General features: G+C 45.4%; 2 protein-coding genes across 2 annotated transcripts in view; both read left to right on the top strand.

Annotated features, from left to right (window-relative positions):
• The first annotated feature begins 8,533 nt into the window (after positions 1-8,533).
• Positions 8,534-18,124, top strand: LOC134176803 (uncharacterized). The gene is made up of 7 exons (XM_062643465.1): positions 8,534-8,672; positions 8,791-8,883; positions 8,944-9,042; positions 15,736-15,798; positions 15,860-16,504; positions 16,569-16,757; positions 16,831-18,124. Exons 1-7 carry the CDS (start codon positions 8,613-8,615, stop codon positions 17,956-17,958), a joined length of 2,277 nt encoding a protein of 758 aa, XP_062499449.1. The 5' UTR covers positions 8,534-8,612; the 3' UTR covers positions 17,959-18,124.
• A 611-nt stretch (positions 18,125-18,735) lies between these two features.
• The window catches only part of LOC134177450 (titin-like), a 4,338-nt gene continuing 674 nt past the window's right edge, over positions 18,736-22,399 (top strand). The window contains exons 1-7 of the mRNA XM_062644230.1: positions 18,736-19,379; positions 19,808-20,062; positions 20,127-20,420; positions 20,725-20,991; positions 21,062-21,376; positions 21,448-21,652; positions 22,327-22,399. The exon at positions 22,327-22,399 is cut by the window's right edge and continues 674 nt beyond it. Of these exons, the coding sequence (XP_062500214.1) occupies positions 19,313-19,379; positions 19,808-20,062; positions 20,127-20,420; positions 20,725-20,991; positions 21,062-21,376; positions 21,448-21,652; positions 22,327-22,399 (1,476 nt within the window). The 5' untranslated portion in view covers positions 18,736-19,312. The remainder of the gene's footprint in view (positions 19,380-19,807; positions 20,063-20,126; positions 20,421-20,724; positions 20,992-21,061; positions 21,377-21,447; positions 21,653-22,326) is intronic.

Genomic DNA, 22,399 nt, shown 5'->3' with positions numbered 1-22,399 from the left:
AACGTTTTGTTTTCACTATCTTGCTCAGAAGTTTGAACGTAAGGTTTTCTTTGCCATGTTTGGGTGTCAAGAAAGGCAATTATATGACAAAGAAGTTTTGGTGTCACACCAACCTAGTCGCTCCTTCATTTTATTGTCAAGGCATACTAAATCGGTATTCACCTTTTCTGCAGTTACTTAGTGTGCTGACAGAATAGTCTGCCAAAAGGCTCTTTGAAAGAAACCGTTTAGGATCTTTCCTTAAGGACTGGAATTTTCAAAGAAACAGCAGTCACTGCTATTTGACAATGACAAGAAAGAAAACATTCACAAATCAGGATGTTTGATTACCGTTTTGGGGACGATGTTTCTACCAATTCATGTCCTCATATTTGGTGCTGTGCTACACGCATTCTAGGTGAAAACTTGTATTTTACTGCAACTGGTGTCTCAGTAACTCGTCTCACCACTTCACACAAAAGCTTATATACTGTCAATGACCCCATGAGTGTGAACTTTGAAAATCTGTAATATCTCCGCTGTATTTTGGACCTTCGTGATGATCTCGAATGGTTAGAAACCACAAGGTCTGGCATCTGTTTACTAAATTATTTATGCCCTTCCTACAAAGGAAACCAAAAGATAACACTTTTTGCATATCAAGGACATATTAGCCAAGTAGAATGGTTATTATCCAATTATCGTGTGAGATCAAGGGATCATCAACTGGAACCACTTAAGATAATTGGTGTAACATGCTCTAATAAGCACACCTGGTGTGACCTCTACCTCATTACTCACTTCCCAGTTCAGGCTTACCGGGATAATAGATGTATCCCAAGAAAACATACTCTTTGATAGTGCACATAGTCTGACTTATGAGTGTCCGAATCATGCCATTTGGGTGTGATTGTTCCAGTAGCCAATGTCCGGACAACACAATATATGGCCAGACATGGACTTGTTTTGACCGGACATTGTCTGGTGTCCGGGCGTTATATTCCCCTCTGTGTTTATTTGCCGACTTGACGCGACCACTTGCCTGAGCCAGCCTGCATAATGAAGGCGTGACCGTGGAGAGTGGGCGGAACCCGGCCTAGCCCATCATGGTCCAGGAAAACCGACATCCAGTGCCAATCCGGGACTTCGGTCCACAAGGAAGGCGACCACGCCCAACGGTGAGGTCGCCCCGCACCCAAGCTGGACCCACTTCTCCAGGACCTACCTCTCCAGGACTCATTCAGCTACGTACCGCCGCTTAGTTGTCATGGGGTGAGTGCCTTGCCACTGTCTAGTGAGCATGTGTCTATAATACACGCTCGTACGAAAGCAATCATGCACACAAGTACACTGTACAACTAGTCACCTGGTAGAAAGCACGCATGCTATCGCCGTGTCTTCAGCAAACTTGTCATCGCTCCGTCTCTGGTGGGAAGCTACTAACGACTGAGAGTATGCCGCTAGAATCTTGGCGACAAGTTTTACGTAGCGCTTGCAAACCTCACTCCTCCACCTCGCCAGTGTCTGGATCGTGGAGTCAGTTCTGCAGGTGTGGCTGCAGCTCCAATTCTAAAGCTGTGCCTCGAGTAACAGGACACAAACCCCCGGCTTCTAGTGCCGCCCGCATTTTTTTGACAAGTTGTTGCATAGACAGAGGCCTTCCATCAGAGCACAGAAACAACGGGCCTGCCTCTCGACGTTGCCGAGCGAGGTATACTAGCATTGCCGTAATAGGACATAAAGCTGTACCCGTCCTCCCGAGATGGATATCCACACTCTGCCGGAACGGGTCAGTTTTTTTGACTGCATGGGCCTAAATTTCATGAGGGACGGGTTCGAGAGGGAGTCCACTGCAACATCACTAACTGTCAGATGAACCGATTCAATGGCCCTTACGAACTGTACAGTACTGTAACTTCGCACGCGAGCAGAAAACCAAAGAAAGACAAACAACATCCGCCCAAAGCATCACCATGTCAAGCTTGTCCACTCTTGGGGCCCAATGGAATTTCAGTCTGAGCAGTACACATCTGGAGTGATGGGTAATCGCTGCCGCCATTTGGGACCTGCCGTCGACCGCGTAACTCCTCGTAAGACCAGTATACCAACAGCAGCAAAGACTGCAAGAGGGGTTCCTAAACCGTGCCAATGCGAACACGGAGCACCGCTGACAGGGCATTTTTGCGGGTAGAGTGCGCGATACCCTCGTCCGCTAGGAACACCACTAAACAAGCTTAGAGTCCGTTCAGATGTCGGGATTTAGATTGGTGCGAAACTGGTTCGCTCGCAGGACTGTTGATACTGTGAGTACCCTGACTGGTATGCACGCAACGTGAACAGGGATAGCCCAGCGCCAAACAAGCAATAAACCGATCATTCCAGCAGTCACACGTCCAGACGATGTTGGTATCGCATATCAACGCCGCCACATTTGGTATCACTGGACGCGGAGCCAGGTCAAGAAATGAACCAAACAATCAATGACCAGTCCACCAGTTTTCACGACACCACGTCAGCGACTGTATTTTGCACCCCCGCATGGACTGCGCGCCGCCACGACTGCGGTGCCGTCCGACTCAAACTGAACGTAAACGGCCGTGCAGCTTGCTCCCTAAAACAACCACGGTCAACGCGACAGGGACCATCTCCCGGGCGCAATGAGGAACTCCAACCCAGGCTGTGAGCCATGCAATGCAGCTGAACCCATGAATTGTCCTACACTGCCCAGCGGCCCCAAAAGCCGGACGCATCCGACTGTGTTGCTATTGAGGCAAGAAGACGGCCAACCGTCGCCAGTCAAGAGCAGCGAACAGGCCCCCCGCACGCAAACACATCGCAACCACTCGCCGCCAATTCAGCTCCAAACACCACCAGCCACCACCATGGGCCGCTATTCGTCTACCCTCCGATTTGTGACTTTTAATCCCCCTTTTATCTAGTAGCCGTACCCCTCTCACGCAGCCAACGGACCCCGTGGTCGCGCGCTCCATATGTGCCACACGCATGCTTGTGAGTGCACGATGGTGCCCCATTACATGATCACAGGTTCCACCCATGACACAGCGGCACTCCCCTGCAACCGACACTCCGTCTAGGCACCGCCACTGGACACGGTGAGAATCGAACCGGAGTAAGAGCGACGTGTGAGCTCGACAGCGGCGCCGCATCGACAGAGCGCACTCTGCGGTTGCATGGTCAGTTTCCAGGCACAGTCCACAAGACGGAGCCCCAGCCCGCGACAGCGGTCCAGCAAAGCCCGACGAATATTTATACATGAAGAAGGTTTCACCCGCACATACCTCCTAAATCTGGTGTTGACCAGCAAGCTGCAATTTTTTACGATCAGCCGCAGGTATGCCAACAGGTATTTCACCCTGTTGGGATACTTCTCAGCGATTATGGCAGTGCATACAGCAAAGCACACAACCCTGGTGGGCCCCAGTGCCACCCAACATGCACGCCCCCCTCGCAGAGTGCTATCCTCAAGCCGTCGCAACTCGAAACTGTCTGGCAGCAGATCCGCAATCTCCACACACTCTCCCGCTTGGGTTTGCATCAACCATTTCTCAGGTATAGGCAAAAAACAACTTGCTTAGAAAGAACGGCGCACCTCGGCGAGGTGCCGCTGCCATCTCTCCAACAACTGGATACGGCCGCTCCTCCCACCTCGTCCATGAGCAGTTGCATGTGATCTATTGCCGTCGCCGCTGGCAATGCACACAGACCAGCCTCGTCACCCGCAGGCCAAAGAAGTGTGCTCCGCCTGCAACTAGCCATTCGTGCAATGTGAGTCCTCCACGCCGCCCTCACGCCACTATGCTCAACGTGGACGCCCACCTTTGCATACACAGACCGCTCGTGCCGTCACCGAGACAATCGCCGCCTGGTCCCGCATCGACCATCTGCAGACGGTGCCGTGGCTTCCCGCCTGCCCCATTGGCCGACTGTCACTGATCCTGCACCCACCATCCGCCGACGGCTTTGCAGTATGGCATAGCCGTCATTGCAGTCGCCATGCATTTGCATTTCCGTTGGTCATTAAGGCTATTCTTGCTGATTACGTACAACCTACGTGTCTGTAAACTCGCCATATGCATGTACAGTGTACAAAATAGTCTTTGACTGACCACCGGACATCATGTCCTGTCAATTTAAAATTTGCCGGACATTAGAAACGTCTTGTCGGACATTCCAATCCTGGCAAATACTACTTATCACTTACAATTCATCATATATATATATATATATATATATATATATATATATATATATATATATATGTTAATTTGAGATAGTTGTGTTGGGGTTGGGGTTGGGAAACTATAGTAGAATAAAGAAAAGACATTGATAAATATTAACCCCAAAATATTTTCCCTACTGTCGAATGCTAGTCTCTCTAAAACCATCTTAGAATTGTAAAGCCAAAGTGTGATAGACAACTGTTGATGGAGGTGTGAGTTGGCTTGGCTAATGGTCAGGTGGTTATGCAGTGCTGATCTCCGTGTAATTGATTTTGAAACGTCGAGGCTGTGAGACGACCAAAGACCAAAAGTTTCAACTACAAGGGTTATATACATTCTTGCCGGGTCCAATGGACACCTGCGTGAGAGTAAAGAGCTTGCAACACCTCCTCAAGGAGTGTAGCAATGACACGTTCAAGCGAATGTGTACACACCCTGATCCCACCACATCTTTTTCCAACATTAGAGTCCACCACACTGGATATACAAGTACAAGGAACAAAGTGGTCTGGGTGGAGGCATATGTTTCCCCATTCAGATCTAGTTGATGATTACTGTAGTGGATCAATTCATATGACAATTATCATGGGTTGCTGCAGTAATTCGAGGTTGGTACACGTGTCCATGTATTTGTGTTGCCAAACCATTTAAATCTCTTGGAATACACTGCACGAACAGGTTGATAAAGGACACTTGCCACTGCAGCTAGCTCGAGGATGCCTGACCAAGTGCTAGGTTTCATGGCTCTGGATGACACTTTGATGTTGCATGCCTTTAATAAAAGAGTGACAAATTACCAAACAAAAAGTCTGACTACAAAGTGGCCATTGTTTGAGACAGCAATGAAGAGAGAGACAGACTTTCATCGCTTCCTCGACTCTGCCTTGCATGGCTACAAACCCATCCGCATAAATTTCTGCATGCCCGGTCTCGTGCAGCCAGCCCCTCCCCCTTTTGGCTTCTGATGGCGTGTCCTACCCAGTGAGTTTTGGAAACGTCATCTTCGTCCGCATATGCGCCATACCTCTAGACGTGGAAACTGCAATCGTTCCAAGGACATGCACTAAGCTAGCTATGCTAGTGGCAGTTTCTTAGCTAATTCAAGGACTTCGTGCTATCCTATCAACCTAATCGCCTTCAGGTTCTTATAACCCCTACAGAAAACATTACACGCAAGTATTTCTGAGTTTCCTATCCTGCAGCGTTTACAGCCCGTGACTGTCTGCTGCATTTTTGTTGTGCACCTCGGAGCCCCAGGGTGTATACTTGAGTGCCCACATCCAGGATTTGACAAAATACACGTTCAGGTGGACAGTACACACGTACGACACGTGGCTGTTTGCATTTGTTTTGTGCGCAAACTGCAAAAACTACGTTTATTGACATGATGCTGAGATGTGCGAGGATGTCGGTTGCTTATATGGAATTCCACACCTGCCGCGCCACTGGACAAGATGTCCGGCGAAATCACGAATGGCCGGACAAATGCTTCGTTTGGTCGGTAAATGTCCGATGTCCGGCTGTTATTTCGCACACTGCATGTATGTACTTCCCCGCTTATGCGTTGCCTGCCACTGGCACTGCCCCATCAGCCGACGGCCCATTACAGCCACCAGCGGCGGCGCCATCTCTACGTATGCACTTTCCTTTTTTTGCTGACTGCTGCTGACACTGCGCCCCTTCTGCTGACGGTTCCGCAAAAGCTACCAGCCCAGTCGCCTTACCCTGTCTGCTCTGTGGAGCTCGATTTACGACATATGGTGTACGAACGGAACCTGCGTTTCACAGATACCCGCGCTCAAGGCCCTCCGGGACCTCGCCTGTCCCCAGATAAAATGTCCGTGATCACATGCCCTTACCGTGCATGGCAGCGACCGCTTCCTGCACGCAAGTAGACGTGCAAACTGAATGGCTCCACCCATTCGAATCCTCCTTGTATGCACACAAAAGGAACACCGCTACATACAGACCTCCAACCCATCTACGACACCGCGTGCGAATAGCCACTCACGCTCCACGCGTACAGCACAAACCCCTCTGCAAAAATCTAGAGCTATGCTATCTGGACTTGTTGCCGAACTGCTGGCCCACGACCGCCACGAGAATTCGTCGACTGCCCTCCCGGCGGTTTGCTCCATCCTTTCCTGGAGCTATTGAGGAGACACCACCGCCCGCGCATCCACGGAGGCCCCACTTGCTGGTTGTTGCTGTTGGTCTTGCATAAACCAGGAAAACACTGTCGAGTCGTAAGGCAGAACACGCGAAAGGCAAGAGTGCAACTGAGCATGTGCGTACTCTTACCCACCATCCGCTCAGGTTCGTCGCCGTCGAGCAACTGTACGTGGGACACTGCTTCTGCTTCTGACAATATGCCCAAACCTGCCAAACCAAACCGCTTAAACCGCTCGTGCCTTGCAAGCCTGACTCTAACCCACCAGACTGCGCCCGTGCACTAGACCACTGTTGCCCAGTCTTGTTTACCGGCCCTGCGACCCCTCGCGACAAGACTACACACATCAATGCTACTGTTCGTGCTACACGACAACAAGACTGCTTGCCTGTTATCATCATAGACGTACTACCTGGATGCGATTACACCTCACAACAGATTAACCATGCTCTCCCGTCCCGACGCGATGCGAAGGCATCCGCAACGGCCACCACTCAAGTCAATGCTCACCGCCATTGCCCCCTGCTCTGTTACTTATCTTGCCCAAACGGTGCCCACGACTGCTACTGCTTACAATGGCCAACATTACACCAGTGTTCAAGCTAGCACTCTGCTCCATGGTGACGAGACGGTGCCCGACCGCTGCCGGTTGTGCCGCCAGACGTCTCTCTGTGCTCGGGGGGGGGGGGGGGGGGCCTAGCTGCATGAGCAAACGGACTGCCCAGTCGCTGGCAGCATGCCTCTCTGCTCAGCCTTTTCGCTGCACTGCCACCGGCACTGCGCCCCACCGTGACAAGACGGTGCCCACAAGCGCTACCGGTCGTGCTGCCAAACATCTCTCTGATCAGCTTTCTCGCTACACTGCCACCAGCACTGCTCTCCACCGTGACGAGACAGTGCCTGCAACCGCTACCGGTCATGCTGCCAAAACGTCTCTCTATGCCTGAGACGGACTGCCCCACTCATTTGGAGAAAGCCTCTCTGCTCATCCTTCTCGCTGCACTGCCATCAGCACTGCGCTCCATCGTGACGAGATGGTGCCCGCAACCGCTATCGGTCGTGCCACCAATGTATCTCTGTGCCCGAGCCCTGCATAAGCAGACGGACTGTCCCTCTCACTTGCAACGTGCTCTTTCCTCAGCATTCTTGGCTTCTCGCAATGTGCTTGTTTGTATCAGGGCCACACTTGACACGACACGCCCACAGCAGCTACCCCTTTTCTCATTGCAACCAGCTAGCTGCTTATACGCCCTATACGCTGCAACCACTGCGACAAATATCTTCGCTACAACCAGGTACGCTGTCGCGCGCTGTGTGCCACCCACTCGTGCGCACCATCCTCTCCCGGATATATGCGATCACGTGGCACCAAAAAGGCGCAAAACACCGCGACGGCAGAAACAGCACGCGGAATTGAGATAATACGTAACTGCGGAAGAAGCTGAGTCATCTACCTGCTGTGTCTTGAGCAGGCGGTCTGCCAGTGGTGAATCCAGTGGCCCTGGCTGTCTCCGTCGCAAATGCAGACTTGCTCTGTTGACATTCTCCCTTTTGACTGCTCACCGTCTGCCATGAACGAAACGAAATGAAACACGCGCGCTCTGGAATGCTTGCTGCGCTGTGGCGGGCGGGATAGTCGCTGGCGATTCGCATGCTCCGTTCATCGCAAGACCCTCGTGAGTCCACCGTGCGCGTGTGCTCAGCAGCGCATCTCCGGACGAAATCAACTACGTTTAACTGGTTCATTAAACTCCATATAACTCAGGTAGACATATGATAACCCTAATCCAACCAACTTGCGTTCACATGTACGACACGGGTAATTAGATGCAGAAGATCTATAGTAGAGCGCATACATTGATTGCTTGAAGTTTCTGCTCCATCTCTAGGGCGTGTCTTTGCATATATTAGGGCGTGTCTAACTTGCTTTAACCAGGTTTAACCCTACTTGGAGCCAGGGTTATGAAGGAAGACTTGACTGCATGCCATTCAGTGTAATAGTATATTGTGATAGATTTTAGACTTTGAATGAAATGCACTTATTTTTGCTTTGTGTTAGACACATATACTTGTTTGGTTTTGTTCTTAAGAATGAGCACAATCATACAGGACTGTTTGCATTTTTGATTATCGTGTGACATTTTTCAGACTCATTACAATAATTATTGTATGTGTGATAGGATGGCAATAAGCCTTTTGATTTGGCTGTGAAAAATGGTCACATGGCAACAGGTAGTCATTTAGTGTTGGCAATACAGCATGTTGAAGATGTTGCATTAGAGGTGAGTAACAGTTGTCTTACAGCATAATGAGTGGATACAGTTTGGCATTTGTGTTTGTATTTCCTTTTATGAAATTGATTTGTGACATTGATTCTCTTTCTTTGATTGTTGATAATAGAATGTGTGGAAGCTGCTGCAGTGGGCATGTAGGAATGAAGTGGATGTTGCAACAAAGATTGCAGAGAAGTTTTGTCAATCAGTGGAGAAGGAGGTGAGAGTTTTCACAATACTGTTGATTATGTGTGAAAGATGTTTTGTGTTGTACGTGCAGTCTGGTCGCACTTTACTTCACTTTTCTGCTCAACTTGGTCATCATGAGGCAGTCGAGTATCTGTTGGAGAAGAAGGCCAATGCAGATGCTGAAGATAAGGTAAATAGTATTATAACAGTGTTGGTCTTAAGAGACAGGTTTTACCACTTACTGTGACATAATGCTGGTTCCAGTGCATGATTATAACATTAAGCCGGCTTGGTGGAAAACACTGATCTACGGATCCACGCGATTCCACGTCCAATATATATTTGGCATGTCAAATAGACTGCAGTGACTGGTCTCATTTTTTTCACGAAAACGATCTACTGAGATGGGAGATGAACTACATGCACTGTACCCTACTTGTAGCGGACAACACCTAGTGATGGCTGGGGTACAGGGTCAAATTCAAATGACTGCATGATTCTCGTGTTACTCAGTAACTGTTGTGATTAAAATTTGTCGTGTGACGCCTTCGATATTTTCTACAGTGAGTACACGTAGACACAGATACAAGTAACAAAATTGCGCAAGCGTATACAGAGCTTCTGAAGACATTTCTGCTTGCAGATCAATTTTCTCACGTTCTATAGCCATCTAGTGGCACCCTTATTCTGTCACAGCTGCAAACAGAGAAAGACGTGGAAGGAAACGTTGTGTACTATAGGTAGACTTGCTACATCTAGGGTCGCGGTGTAACTTTAGGCACACAGTAGGGCGTTCCCACGGTTGGTAGACACATTAAAGCAACACTGTCAAGATTTGTGGGCATGCTTGTGCACTCTAGGCATGTCACACTTTGCACAAACCTACATTGGGACTCCTAGGACGGCGTAATGGCGTTTCGTGATGATAGAACGCGTACTAGATGCTACGCGTACTAGAATGGTCTTCATAACACTTGCTGTGCACTTGCGACGACGTCTTGCCCCTTGACATGCACCTCTGTGGCTTCTCTTCTGAGATACCAATGTCATATCAGTGACAACTTCACGGACTCTTGTTCATCACGTGCGGCTTGTAAATGGCCCATTTTCGCCGTAGAAGGGAACCGTTTGAAGTCGAAAACAAATGCTATGCCTGCTCTATATTTGCAGAACTTATACAACGTATCAAATCAATGCGCAATGACCTAGTCAAGTACAACGCTCTAGCGGCAGTCTGGCTCTCAAAGCACGACAAAAGTCGATCCATTGCCAAAACATGGCAGATAATGCAATATAACTATGGGTGAAATCGCACTTGCCAACAATTCCTCGCTTTGGAGAACTTGAAAATTTCTACCTAAATTCAAGTTTGTGGGGGCATGCAGACACTAGGTATCCAAGGCTAAAATCTTGACAGTGCTGTTTAATTAACTTGACAGACGGCGACCATAGCTAGACTCCTCCTCACTACGCAAAGGATTAAGTATCCGGGAAAGGTGACAGCGTAGCGAGTGTACACCGTTTCGGAACACCGGTTTGTGAGTTGGAGTGCTAATAGAAAGAATAAAGCAACTAGTAATAGCTACAACCATAACATACAGTGCTTAATAAGCTCAGGTGCAACAGTCTAACTAAGCGTAATAATAACCAAAGCTAATCGCAGCAGAAAGCGAAAGATGACAGCAGCGGGGCAGTCTAGATCCGAGATACCCAAATATATATTGGATGTGGAATTGAGTGGATCTGTTCCACTCAGCCCATTAAGCCTTAATTAGAACCTCTGACTGCAGCGGCCGCATCTTGCACTCTACTCTAGACCAGTTGGCCTAGACAGGAGCTGGTGAGCATACGTCACATCCACATACTCGGCTAATTGAACAAACAAACTCCTGTGCATCTCATTTCAGGCTGCCAAAGTCTCGTCTCGGGTCGTCGGAGGCGGTCGAGGCGAAATTGGACGCGACGGTTCGTCTCGGACTCGCGATCTTGACAGGCCCGTGTCGATCAGCGCATTACAGACAGACAGACGGAAGTGGGCGTTCCCAAGCATTTGCATATTATTATATAGATCATAATTCTAGATGTTCGCTTGATATACTTGAACAAACTACTCAGTAATATGTCTGGAGTAGGAAATTTACTAACATGACAATTAATAATTTTCCAAGAACAATGAAAGGCTGCTTAGCTTGTTTTAGATAAATTGCAGTCAAAAACGAGAAGAAGCAGCAGAATGGAGTGTTTAGTAATGTTTTTTCTGTTTTAGTAACATGAATATTGAATTTCTTCGAATAGTGGCCACGGCCTCTATTTTTAACAAGGTTACTGAACTGCGGCCTCTAAACGAGGGCAGCTTGTATTCAAGGGCGGCCTCTATTTTTAAGTCTCTACTTCAGATAGTGACACGTTGGTACTTGAACTTCACATTTCTTTCTGTTGACATAATTGGACACTTTTTTGGAAGGTGCCAACTGCAGTACCCTTAGCTGTAAATGCCACGACTATTATGTTATGATTCCTAGACGAGTGCATGTAATAGGATGAGATTGACATGGAAGTATCAAAGCATGTGATATGGGCGTGGCCAGTAATTTTGCACACTATAGTGTGACCTCAATTCAAGAGTGGCCTCTATTTTCAACAAGTCTTTTCAGCTGCGGCTTCTAAACGAGGGAGGCTTCTATTCGAGGGCAGCCACTATTCGAAGAAATACGGTAATACATCAACACTAATTTTGCCTTACATGGTGGACTAAACGTGCATGATTACATGTAAATATCACATGATCGGAAATAAAGTTGCCACTGTAAGGCGAAGAGTGGCAACTTTCCTTACAAGAGTGGTAACTTTACTCTTCGTCTTATGGTGGCAACCTTGTTTTCGATCATGTGATATCTACGTGTAGTCATGTGTGGTTAGTCCACCACGTAAGGTGAAGATGGCCTTGTATCAAGGCTGCACTAAGACTGCAGTAGTCTTGTGTTTCCAGACATTCGGCGTACGCGGGGCGGATAAGATGGGAAAGATTTGGTCAGTATTACCTGTGCTATATGAACAAATGGAATGTTCAGTGACATGATACCATTAATAATCAGCTTGGCTAGAAAAGCATGTAATTAAGTAAGCACCTACAGCTGAGAATCAGGCAGTCTGATGATTTGCGGCACACCGGCCAATTGAATTTCAAAACAAAGAATTTTGTTAGAAAAGGTTGAATGCCTGGAAGTACAGTCCATGTCAAAACTATTGACACATTTACGCTTGGAGGCATGGCCATAGGTAGCATGAGCAGAAATGCATCCGTTTTCAGGGCACGTACGTTTTTTAGATAGAAGAGAACTATTGTGTAAGTTCGTTGGTTTGCTAGACTTTCAGAAACTCACAAGTGCGCATCAGTAGCTTGTGTCCTCCTTTCATTTTGATAGCATTCTACCCTAGCTCTAGACAAAGGCCCATTCGGCTAGACGTGCGTTCAATGTACGGCAACAGATCACAAGGCGTGAGCAAGTGCCACTCTGGCTGGATTGCGTCTTCTAGTTACCCGAGGCCCGGATTTCTGGGCTGAGGGTATAGTAATCGTTTGATGACCGACCCAACGACCGTATATATAGTTGGTTAGCACAGATGCAAATGAAGCTATTCCGACCAATAGACGAGAGAAGTGGTGTCATTACCGACCAATAGATGAAGGTGATGATATCATGAGGCTCCACCTCTCTGTTTGGTAGCTGCTTCTAGGCAACAACCAGACGTCTAGCTAGAGAAGTGGCACAAACAACGAGACGCTTAGAAAAGCTGCACAAAAAACGAGACTTTTACATTCTTGTGAGCTGGAAAATCGGTGGTGATCTGCTTGTTTTGCTCTACATTTGTAACATGTTTCCCACCCACAAACAGAACAATGATCACGCCTGTTACTTCATCACATAAGGCGATCGAAGATTGCCAGCCGACCTAGTGTCGAGGCTCTCCGACTTGTAACATTTGGCTTGTTCCAGCACTTCGAAACAACTACATTTGTACAGTGTAACATGCATGTTTTCCCCCCATTACGACAACAACCAGACATCAAGAGAAGCTGCACAAACAACCAGTCGTCTAGAGAAGCCATACAAACAAACAGATGCCTAGAGAAGCTGCAGAAACAACCAGACGTCTACATTCTTGTGAGCTGGAAAATCAGTGGTGAGCTGTTTCTTTTGTTGTACGTGAGGGTTTACCACTAGAAGCAACGCCTAATCTAGCTACATTTGTAACGTTCATGTTTTCCCACATCTAATTTTGTTTTGGCTTTGGTGTTACTTATGCCACGCCTAGAATCGCCCATAGCTATTGGCTCATTACGACTTCAAAAGCTGCACAAACAATCAGACGCCTAGAGAAGTTGCACAAAGAACTAAACGTCTAGAGAGCAAGAGTTGTGACATTATGCTTGTTCCATCAATATTGTCATCTTCTGAAAGCCCAAACATTGTAGGTGCATGAAATTGTGTTTTGTTCACTGAAAATCAGTGCTGCTTCTTTTGTTCCTATCTAACCGAAAGCTGGTTTTCGTATTTGCTCTATACTTTTGCTGTGCGTGGCTGTTAGTTGGTATTTTTTAAGCCATTCTGTCATAGCGCGACTAATTACCTTCAAGGTGCATACCGGCCGAGGGTTTGCACTTCTAGTGCTTCTTCATTAATGAACGTTTTGAGGCTTATGAAGCTCAACACGCCGCTTTATGAAATTTTCTTCTTCGTACAAGATCTCGTAAGCTAGTGGGCCAATCAACAAACCTTGATGCCCAGAGTCTCGTTTTTCTAGCTTCACTAGCAGCGGAATTTTGATTCTTACGCATCGTGTAGCGACAATTGCGTCATGAAGTTTTCTTCTGCTGGTGGAAGAACTGCATGACGACAACTTGCTGCTCTGCAAGCTGATGTGCAAGTTTGTTTGCTGATTTGTTGTTCTTTGTTGCGTCATGTTCACTAATTGAAGCTGTTCGATGGTTTTCAGCTAGGTTTTGGTCTTCAACGGGAAGCTCTGTGTTGAATTCCTTCTTCATTGTCCAGTCTTTGGAAAGTTCAGTAAATAGTAGAGCGAGAAACACATAAAAGTTGGCAGATCGTAGATGGCTTCCTAGTACTGGAGCGGTATAGTAACAGAATTTTGCGGTGTTGTCTTTCATGACTCGTTTTCTTGATGGAAAAGTTCTCTATGTGGATGCTCATACTACGGAATAGCTCTTCTTTTCAGCTGGGTGAGAAAAAATTGGCGAGATTTCTTAATAAATAACAAACAAGAAAACTTTCCAGAAATAGTACAAGTAAACCGGAAATGTGTCAATAGTTTGGACGCAGACTGTAGTTGTTCGGAAATTACACACCATCAATAGACTGCGTGCTTTGTAGAGACATCATAGAATCTGCTAATCGTCGTCTGTTACACGAGTCCTCACCATCCATCTTTACCGGTTTCAGAAGAGTTCGTAGCTGAACTTAGACCACCACTATCCAAGAACACTGAGCTGCATTCAAACTTGTGGCTCTATCGACCTAGCTGTGTGAGAAAAGTTAGAAAAGCTGATGACAATGAAGGAGGATTTGAGTAAGAGGGAAGCTCAAAGACAACAACAGATGGACGTTGTTGGCAAATAATTATTGGTGAGCGAAGCGAGCCTCTCTTTTGTCATGTCAGTTGAGGTCGAGATATATTTATATATATATTATATGTATGCATTTATATATTTATATGCGTACGTCAGCACTTGTCATATGGATTTACGGCAAAACGGAAAGATGGACTGACAAAACGACGATGCCAGATGAATGCAATTTTAACTCGTATCACGTGCACTAAAATTGAAGCAAGGGTCCCCTTTCAAGGAGTCGACTCAATTATAATTTCTTGGCAAGAAGAGTGAAATGACTCTCAATTTGCTCCCGTATGCGACTAATAAGGAAAGAACATTGATGCGTGACAAATGGAATTGAAAGAAAAAGCTAGAAGAAGAGAAAAGTTTGTTTTCTGAGTTTCTGCGCATTAGTTTGACAGAAATTATTGCTATGCAACCATTGCTACGTGGCTACGCGACCATTGTTATGCAACTAGGTAAGTAAACGAGTGAGACGATTGAAGCGTGAACGAAGAATTGGAGACAACTAGAAGAAGAGCAACTGAAAGTCTGTTTCCTGAGTTCCCGCATTTGCTTGACAGAAACTACTGCTACGTAACGCAACCATTGTTACGCGAATAGGTAAAGACAGAACACCATCGCTCGCCAAACACAATGCTAATTGAGCATTTACTAGTTGTACGGCCTCTAGTGTAGTGTGCTGGTTCTTTCTCCCTTCATGTAATCTCTTGAAGTGTCATGCAAAAATCAAACGTCTTTGTTGGCTATGACACACAAACTACAAGTTTGTTCTTTCTGCTAGACTCTCCAACAATCGCAGTAAGTTTCAGCTAATATTTGCATAAGTATGGCCACTCGCTGTGCAGCTACAGGTGGTCATCATTCAATACAAGATCACACCTCTTACTCTCAATCTGATAGGTGATCCATACAGGAAACCTGGGGACGGTTACCAGACCCTCTCCCCATTTGCCCCGTGTACGCCGAACGTCTGGTCAAGTGAGACTAAGACAACAGTAGGTCATACAGATGTTGTGTATTTGTATTTACATGCTTTTTGAATTAAAGTTATGATTGACATGTGATATGCTATTGCTATTTTCTCTTCCAAGAACAGAACCATCATAGGAAGTGAATTTTGAGATGGATTTAAATGTGTTAGATGTGATACTTTCTATTATCTGGTGATAGCATTTTACATCTTTATGTTGTTTACTAGTTAGTCTCTGACCAACTTATACCGTTTTGTGTGTTTAATGTTGTCAGGATGGCAGGAGGCCACACCAACTGACTGATGGTGAACTGAGAAGACGACTGAGGAAAGCAATAGTGAGGCGTTTATGTAGTGAGATATGGTGGTATGTGTAGAATGGATGGGTTGTATTATTAGGGTGAACAGAAGTATGCTGCTCTGTTTGCTGAGGGCACAGTGAGACCAGAAATCATGAAATTGTGTTTCATTGGTTCAGAAGGAGCAGGAAAGACGACACTCATGGAGGCTCTCAAACGAGGATTGTTGAAGTGGATTTTTACTAAGGAGAACAAACCAGATGATCCATATTGTGAAGATGAACGCACGATTGGTATCAACGTGATGACAGTCAAAATTCCAGGAGTGGGTTGGTTGTCACTGTGGGACTATGCAGGTCAAAAGCAGTTCCACAAAACACACGGCCTTTTCTTTTCTTCATCCAACTCGTTCTTCATCCTGCTAGTGAGTCTAGTGAGAGGAAAGGAGCGACGACTGTGCAGTGTTGAGGAGTTGCTAGAAGAGGTTCAGTATTGGCTCTCATTTCTCAGAGCCAGTTTGGATGCAGAGTTTATACCCACAGTGTTGATTAATGCCAGTCGGGGAGATTGTAATAGTAAAGGTCAAAGTATGTTGCAGCGTGTTGTCAAACACGTTCGTGATCTATTCAAGGGCAAGATCAACATCGTTGAAGATTGTTTTGTTCTCGACTGCAGGAGGAGCAAAACGCCTGAAATGAAACAACTGAGGGAAGTTGTTTGTGATGTGAAAAAGAAGCTTCAGCAGGTGATCATGAGGCTAGTTTTATAGACTTATGATTTGTTTGCTGATATAGATATTTATGTTTCAGTCTACTCCTCTGTATCCTCGTCTATGTCAGCCAGTCGTGTCCAAGTTGCTTCCTTCTCTTCGTAAGAAACAAGAAGATCCGTTCATGGAGAAGGCAACATTGATGGAGATGATTGAGCAGGAAGCATGTCCAGGACAAGAGGAGAACGTTGTAGAGAAGGTAGTTGATTTTTTAGATGATTCAGGAGAGGTGAGACAACTAGCAGATGTTTAGTTGTTGTATTTGTGTATGTTTGTGTAATATTGTTGTGATGTGTGTTTAGATTGCTGTTGCTGGTGATGTGGCAGCTCTCATTCCTTCCTCTTTGCATCATTTTGCCATCGGTCCTCTCATTGCTTCTGAGGATTTTAAGTGGCATGTCAGGTCAAAGAGGAAGGATGGCACAGTAACAAGAGAAGAAGCAGAAACAGCAATGAATGATTACCGAAAAGATAAGAAGATTCAAGTTCAACTCAACACAGATAAAGTTCTCGCTATAAATGAATCTCTTGGTTTCTGCTTTAAAGTGGAAGGCAGAGATGACACGTACATGTTTCCAGCTCTCTTGCCTTCTAAGGATCTGTCTGTCATGTGGATGAGAGACGAGAGTAAGAAAGTGTATGTCGGTCGACGTCAAGTGTGCAGCAGTCAGACGACCATCTTCAGTCCATCTGTATTTGGTATGTTTCAGTCTAAAGTTTGTGCTACATTAGATGGAAACACTCGGCTGTGGAGAGACGGACTGATCTTGTCTCAAGGTTCAGCTGCTTATAATTTTGTTGAGTGTTTGGTTGCCATGGTAGATCCTGTTCGTTCTGTGGACTTTGTATGTCGTGGAGGTAAGGCAACAGAAGCAGAATGTGTTTCCCTGCTTGACACTGTCATGTCTCTTTGGAGAGATATGTTAGACAGATACAGTCCAGGTACTGAATATCAAACTGAATATCTGAGCAGAAAGCATTTGGAAGAATACAAAGAACTGAAACAAGTTGCTGCTTTCTCTCAGAAGAAAATTGAAGAAGCTAAAGCAACAGGAATAGGAGCACATGCCATTGTAACACAGATAGTCGGTGATAAGGAGATAGTAGAAACTCTAGGGGAGTTGCTGGTTCATGCTCCTTCCGAGCAGACTGTCTTGGTAAAATTGAGTGAGGTTACAAAAGCTGTTATTGCTGAAGGTTCAGCTCAATGGTATTCATTTGGAGTAATGCTAGGTTTTAGTCACAGTCATATTGACACCTTGTGTCATGACAAAGTGACTTTTGCAGATAAACTGTTTGCAATGATCCACGTGAAGACTGAACAAGTTGGCCCTTTGCATATTGATGATCTCCTTTTAGAAGCATGTGGACATTTGCCAAATCCAATTGATGGTGTGGTCAAGGAAAAACTTGGAATTTTACAACAGTGACAATATTTTTATAAATAAGTTTTATTGATTAACACTATTGTTTCTAGTATTGGCCAAAGTTTAGCTATGTGCTGCTTGTCAGTGTGTATATAATAGTGATAAGCTATAGCAGTATTTTAGTGTTGTCTTTTTGGTGATTGTTGGCAATTTTGTTTTGTTAAAACTATATACCGGTATAAGTACCTGCAGTTAGAAATACAATGGCATTCAAAGAATTGTAAATAGGGCAAATGTTTTTGTTATGTCAGACATGACTTTGGATTCTTTGCTCTTTGTGTTTGGTCTTCAGGCTTGTGTTCAGGCAACCATTCTGAGGATTGTGTGTGTCATTCACTGCAGTGTGTGCTTGAGTGTGTATGCTAGTCACACTGAAATCCGATCAGATCGGTAAGCATACAGGCCGAATGAGACTGAATCTTTGCCAGGAAATTAAAGCCACGTGTCCTTGTCCATCAATACCAGTTTGTGACAAATTGTTGTGAACAATTTTCATTTACCTTCTTGATTTGATATTGCTATTCTAAATTTGTTACAATTTTTAAATTTTAATTTTATTCTAAATTTTTTTAAAATGTTGCCTTCACACTTTTATTGCTATTCTAAATTTTTGTGTCGTTATGCCCCTCCATGATGGGCAAGTGGGGTCTTTGGGCGCTCACCAACCCGGCAGGTGAACCCGGCAAGGTACATGTTGCTGTGTAGTCTACACGGCGATCAACTAGCCAATTTGATATATTGCAGGTACACACGTATTACGGTGTGACCGAGTACTTAGTCAGCACGCCTAGTGGATATCAATGACCACCAGGAACGCGGGCGTCATCGTCACAACGACCGGAACAATCATAGTCTCATGGACAAAGCTGGAAATGTTACAATTTTAAATTGTTTCGTTATTTTCATTAATTTTTACGAAATCCGTCTCAGTGGCAATAACAGTGTAACAGCGTGAGGTTTGGAATTCGTAAGATTTTGTCTAATTAGGTAAATAGCCATGCATATACAGTGCATACATTAGAGATTCATACATACGGTCTTGAGCTCCCATATCTGGGCTAAGCGTGTAGCTACAAATTGTCAATGTGTACTGTACTACATGTACATGTCTGGCAACATCGGAATGTAAGCGATTTATTTTGGTTTTTCCTACCGCGTGCTTGAACGCTCACGGAATGCAAGCAAAATGGCTTCGTCTGATTCGATCACACAGTTCACGTGCTTTCGCGTCTGCCTCCGCATCCGCAGAACAATAGTGACGAGCAACCGCTGACGTACAGCGTCACACGTCATTCATCGTCTAGTCTAGCAAAGCTGCTGCAGTAGTAGCACACAGGAATGTGTGTGTAGCTGTTGAATGGGCACCATGGGACTTGCGTGTTACGTGTGTGTGTGGTGGCTTTGCGCATCGAGTTTTGCTGCAGGTGAGATGCTAGTGTGTATGCGTTGCATTCAACGTTTGCATGCAGTTTTGTAGCTGACGTGGGCTCCACCCATTATCAGGTGTTTGTGATAGCGAGGTGTTGCTAAATAGTTCATTAGCTTCATGGGTATACACAGAGTTGGCCGTGTACAGCTAGACGCTGTTACCTAATAGGAGGCTTTCCGGATTGTGTGTGTGTGTGTGTGTGTGTGTGTGTGTGTGTGTGTGTGTGTGTGTGTGTGTGTGTGTGTGTGTGTGTGTGTGTGTGTGTGTGTGTGTGTCTGTGTCTGTGTCTGTCTGTGTGTGTGTGTGTGTGTGTGTGTGTGTGTGTGTGTGTGTGTGTGTGTGTGTGTATGTGTGTGTGTGTGTATTGGAATTCTAATTCTAACAAGAAAATGTTGCAATGTATTTAATGTTGATTTTGTTCAGGTCGACCTTCTGTTGTAGCTCACAATGCGACTGCTCAACTCGGTCAGCAAGCTGTGCTGACATGCACTGGTCAAGACTTTCACGAAGTTAACTGGCTGTTTAAAGGGCAGCCAGTGAACGACGACGACAGTCACGTTTTGCAAGAAAACAGCCTTTTTGTAAACTTCGTGCGTTCACAGGACGAGGGGTTTTACACGTGTGAGGTGACCAATAATATCATCAATGCAAGAGCATATGCTTATCTGTCTGTTGAATGTAAGATATTCGAAATGAATAATTGACATTACTCATTCAATGATAAGAATGTGTTTACATGCAGCTTTTCCAGTTGTTCTTTCTCACCCAACAAATTTGTCAACAAAACTTGGTGATGAGGGCAAGTTTGTTTGCACTGTTGAAGGCACTCCGACTCCAAGTGTATTATGGCAGCATAATGGTGTGAATGTGGATTTTGCCAGTGGTCATTACAGAGTTGATGGAGATGAGCAAACTCATACACTGATTATTGACGTTGTGTTGGACAGTGATGCAGGGCTATATCATTGTGTAGCTAGCAATAGATTTGGAAGCACTATCTCGAGGTCTGCTTTGCTGATGGTTAATGAAAGTGAAGGTGAGTCACACACACACACACACACACACACACACACACACACACACACACACACACACACACACACACACACACACACACACACACACACACACACACACACACACACACACACACACACACACACACACACACACACACACACACGCACACACACACACGCACACACGCACACACACACACACACACAAATACACATACCCACAAACAAACAAACAAACAAACAAGCAAACAAATGCAAGTTTTGTTGTCAACTCTTGTGCTGCATGACAGTATACCATAACAGTGACATGTCTGTCTGTAGTTACAGTGAATTGTCTTGGTCAAAAGAAATCAACAACCAAAACTGTTTTTGAGGGAGAGAATGCGATTTTATGCTGCGGCAGTGACAAACAAGGAAATTTACCAACTTGGCAAAAGGAAACAGTTCCTATAGAGGTTGACAAGAGTCATCGAATGTTTATGACTAATATGTGGGCACTCATGGTGGTCGCAGTGCAATATGACGACAAAGGAGCATACCAGTGTATCACAGACACAGTATCCTACACAACTACTTTGACAGTAGAAGGTATAGGCATCTGCTATACAATGTGTGGTGGTGCACTATTAAGTTAATACAAATTGTATTGTACATGTAGGCAAACCACCTCCAATGCCAGTAATTCAGGAAGCAAGAGTGACAGATGACCAACTGGTATCTGTTCGATGGTTTGTTCCGGTAACAATCACACACTGGCCCATCACGAAGTTTGAAATTTCGTGCTATTCATTTAACCAATCAGAATGGCTCAACATCACTTTGTCATCATTCACTTCATCTGCAACTGTGAACTGCTTGAACAAAACCAGCAGCAATTTGCAAGATATTGGCATCGTTGTAACGGCTCTTAATGTTAGAGATGAAACAAGTTCACAACTGAAACGTTTGTTCTACAGGCATAGATTGCCAACAGGTGAAGGCACGTGGCATATTATAGGCTATTGTGCATGTATGCATATATTGTGATTTGTCATGCAATTATAGCAACACCAGTTATACCTAAAAAGTCGTGCAAACGTGCGAATGATACTGCTGGTGACTCTGATGGTGCTGAATTGGACGTAATTCTTGGTTTTGGAATTGGGATAGCACTCATTATTTTGTTGATTGCGTCTATTATTGTGATCATGGTCGTTCGAAGGCTTTGGTTACGTAAGGGGTACGTTGTACCAAATGGTGAAGTTGGAAGGTAAATCAGCTTCGTAGTACTAGTGTGATAATCAATCTTTTAAGCAATTTATACAGGTGTGCAGGCAGGCAGGTAAACAGGCAGACAGACAGATGACAGGTAAACATACATACATACAGACAGACGACAGGTAAACATACATACAGACAGACAGACGACAGGTAAACATACAGACAGACAAACAGACATATAGACAGATGAACAGACAGACAGACAGACAGACGACAGGTAAACATTCAGACAGACAACAGACAGATAGACAGGTGAACATACAGACAGACAGACAGACAGACGACAGGTAAACATACATACATACATACATACAGACAGACAGACAGACAGACAGACAGACAGACAGACAGGTGAACATACAGACAGACAGACAGACGACAGGTAAACATTCAGACAGACAACAAACAGATAGACAGGTGAACATACATACAGACAGACAGACGACAGGTAAACATACATACATACATACAGACAGACAGACAGACAGACAGACAGCCAGACAGACAGACAGACAGACAGACAGACAGACAGACAGGTGAACATACAGACAGACAGGCAGGCAGGCAGACAGACAGACAGACTGACAGACTGACAGACAAACAGACACATGTATCCACAGATTGATTGCCAAACACTAATGCACGTGTTGTTTCAACCGTTAGGAAGAGAAATGAAGCTGAATCATTCTACAACATAAATGGAGACAACTTGCAGCATGGCCAGTACATGCCTGCT

The sequence above is a fragment of the Corticium candelabrum genome, chromosome 3, assembly GCF_963422355.1.
Source record: "Corticium candelabrum chromosome 3, ooCorCand1.1, whole genome shotgun sequence".
NCBI classification, from domain to species: domain Eukaryota; kingdom Metazoa; phylum Porifera; class Homoscleromorpha; order Homosclerophorida; family Plakinidae; genus Corticium; species Corticium candelabrum.
Note: the sequence above shows the minus strand (reverse complement) of the source record. Positions and strands in the feature narration are given on the sequence as shown.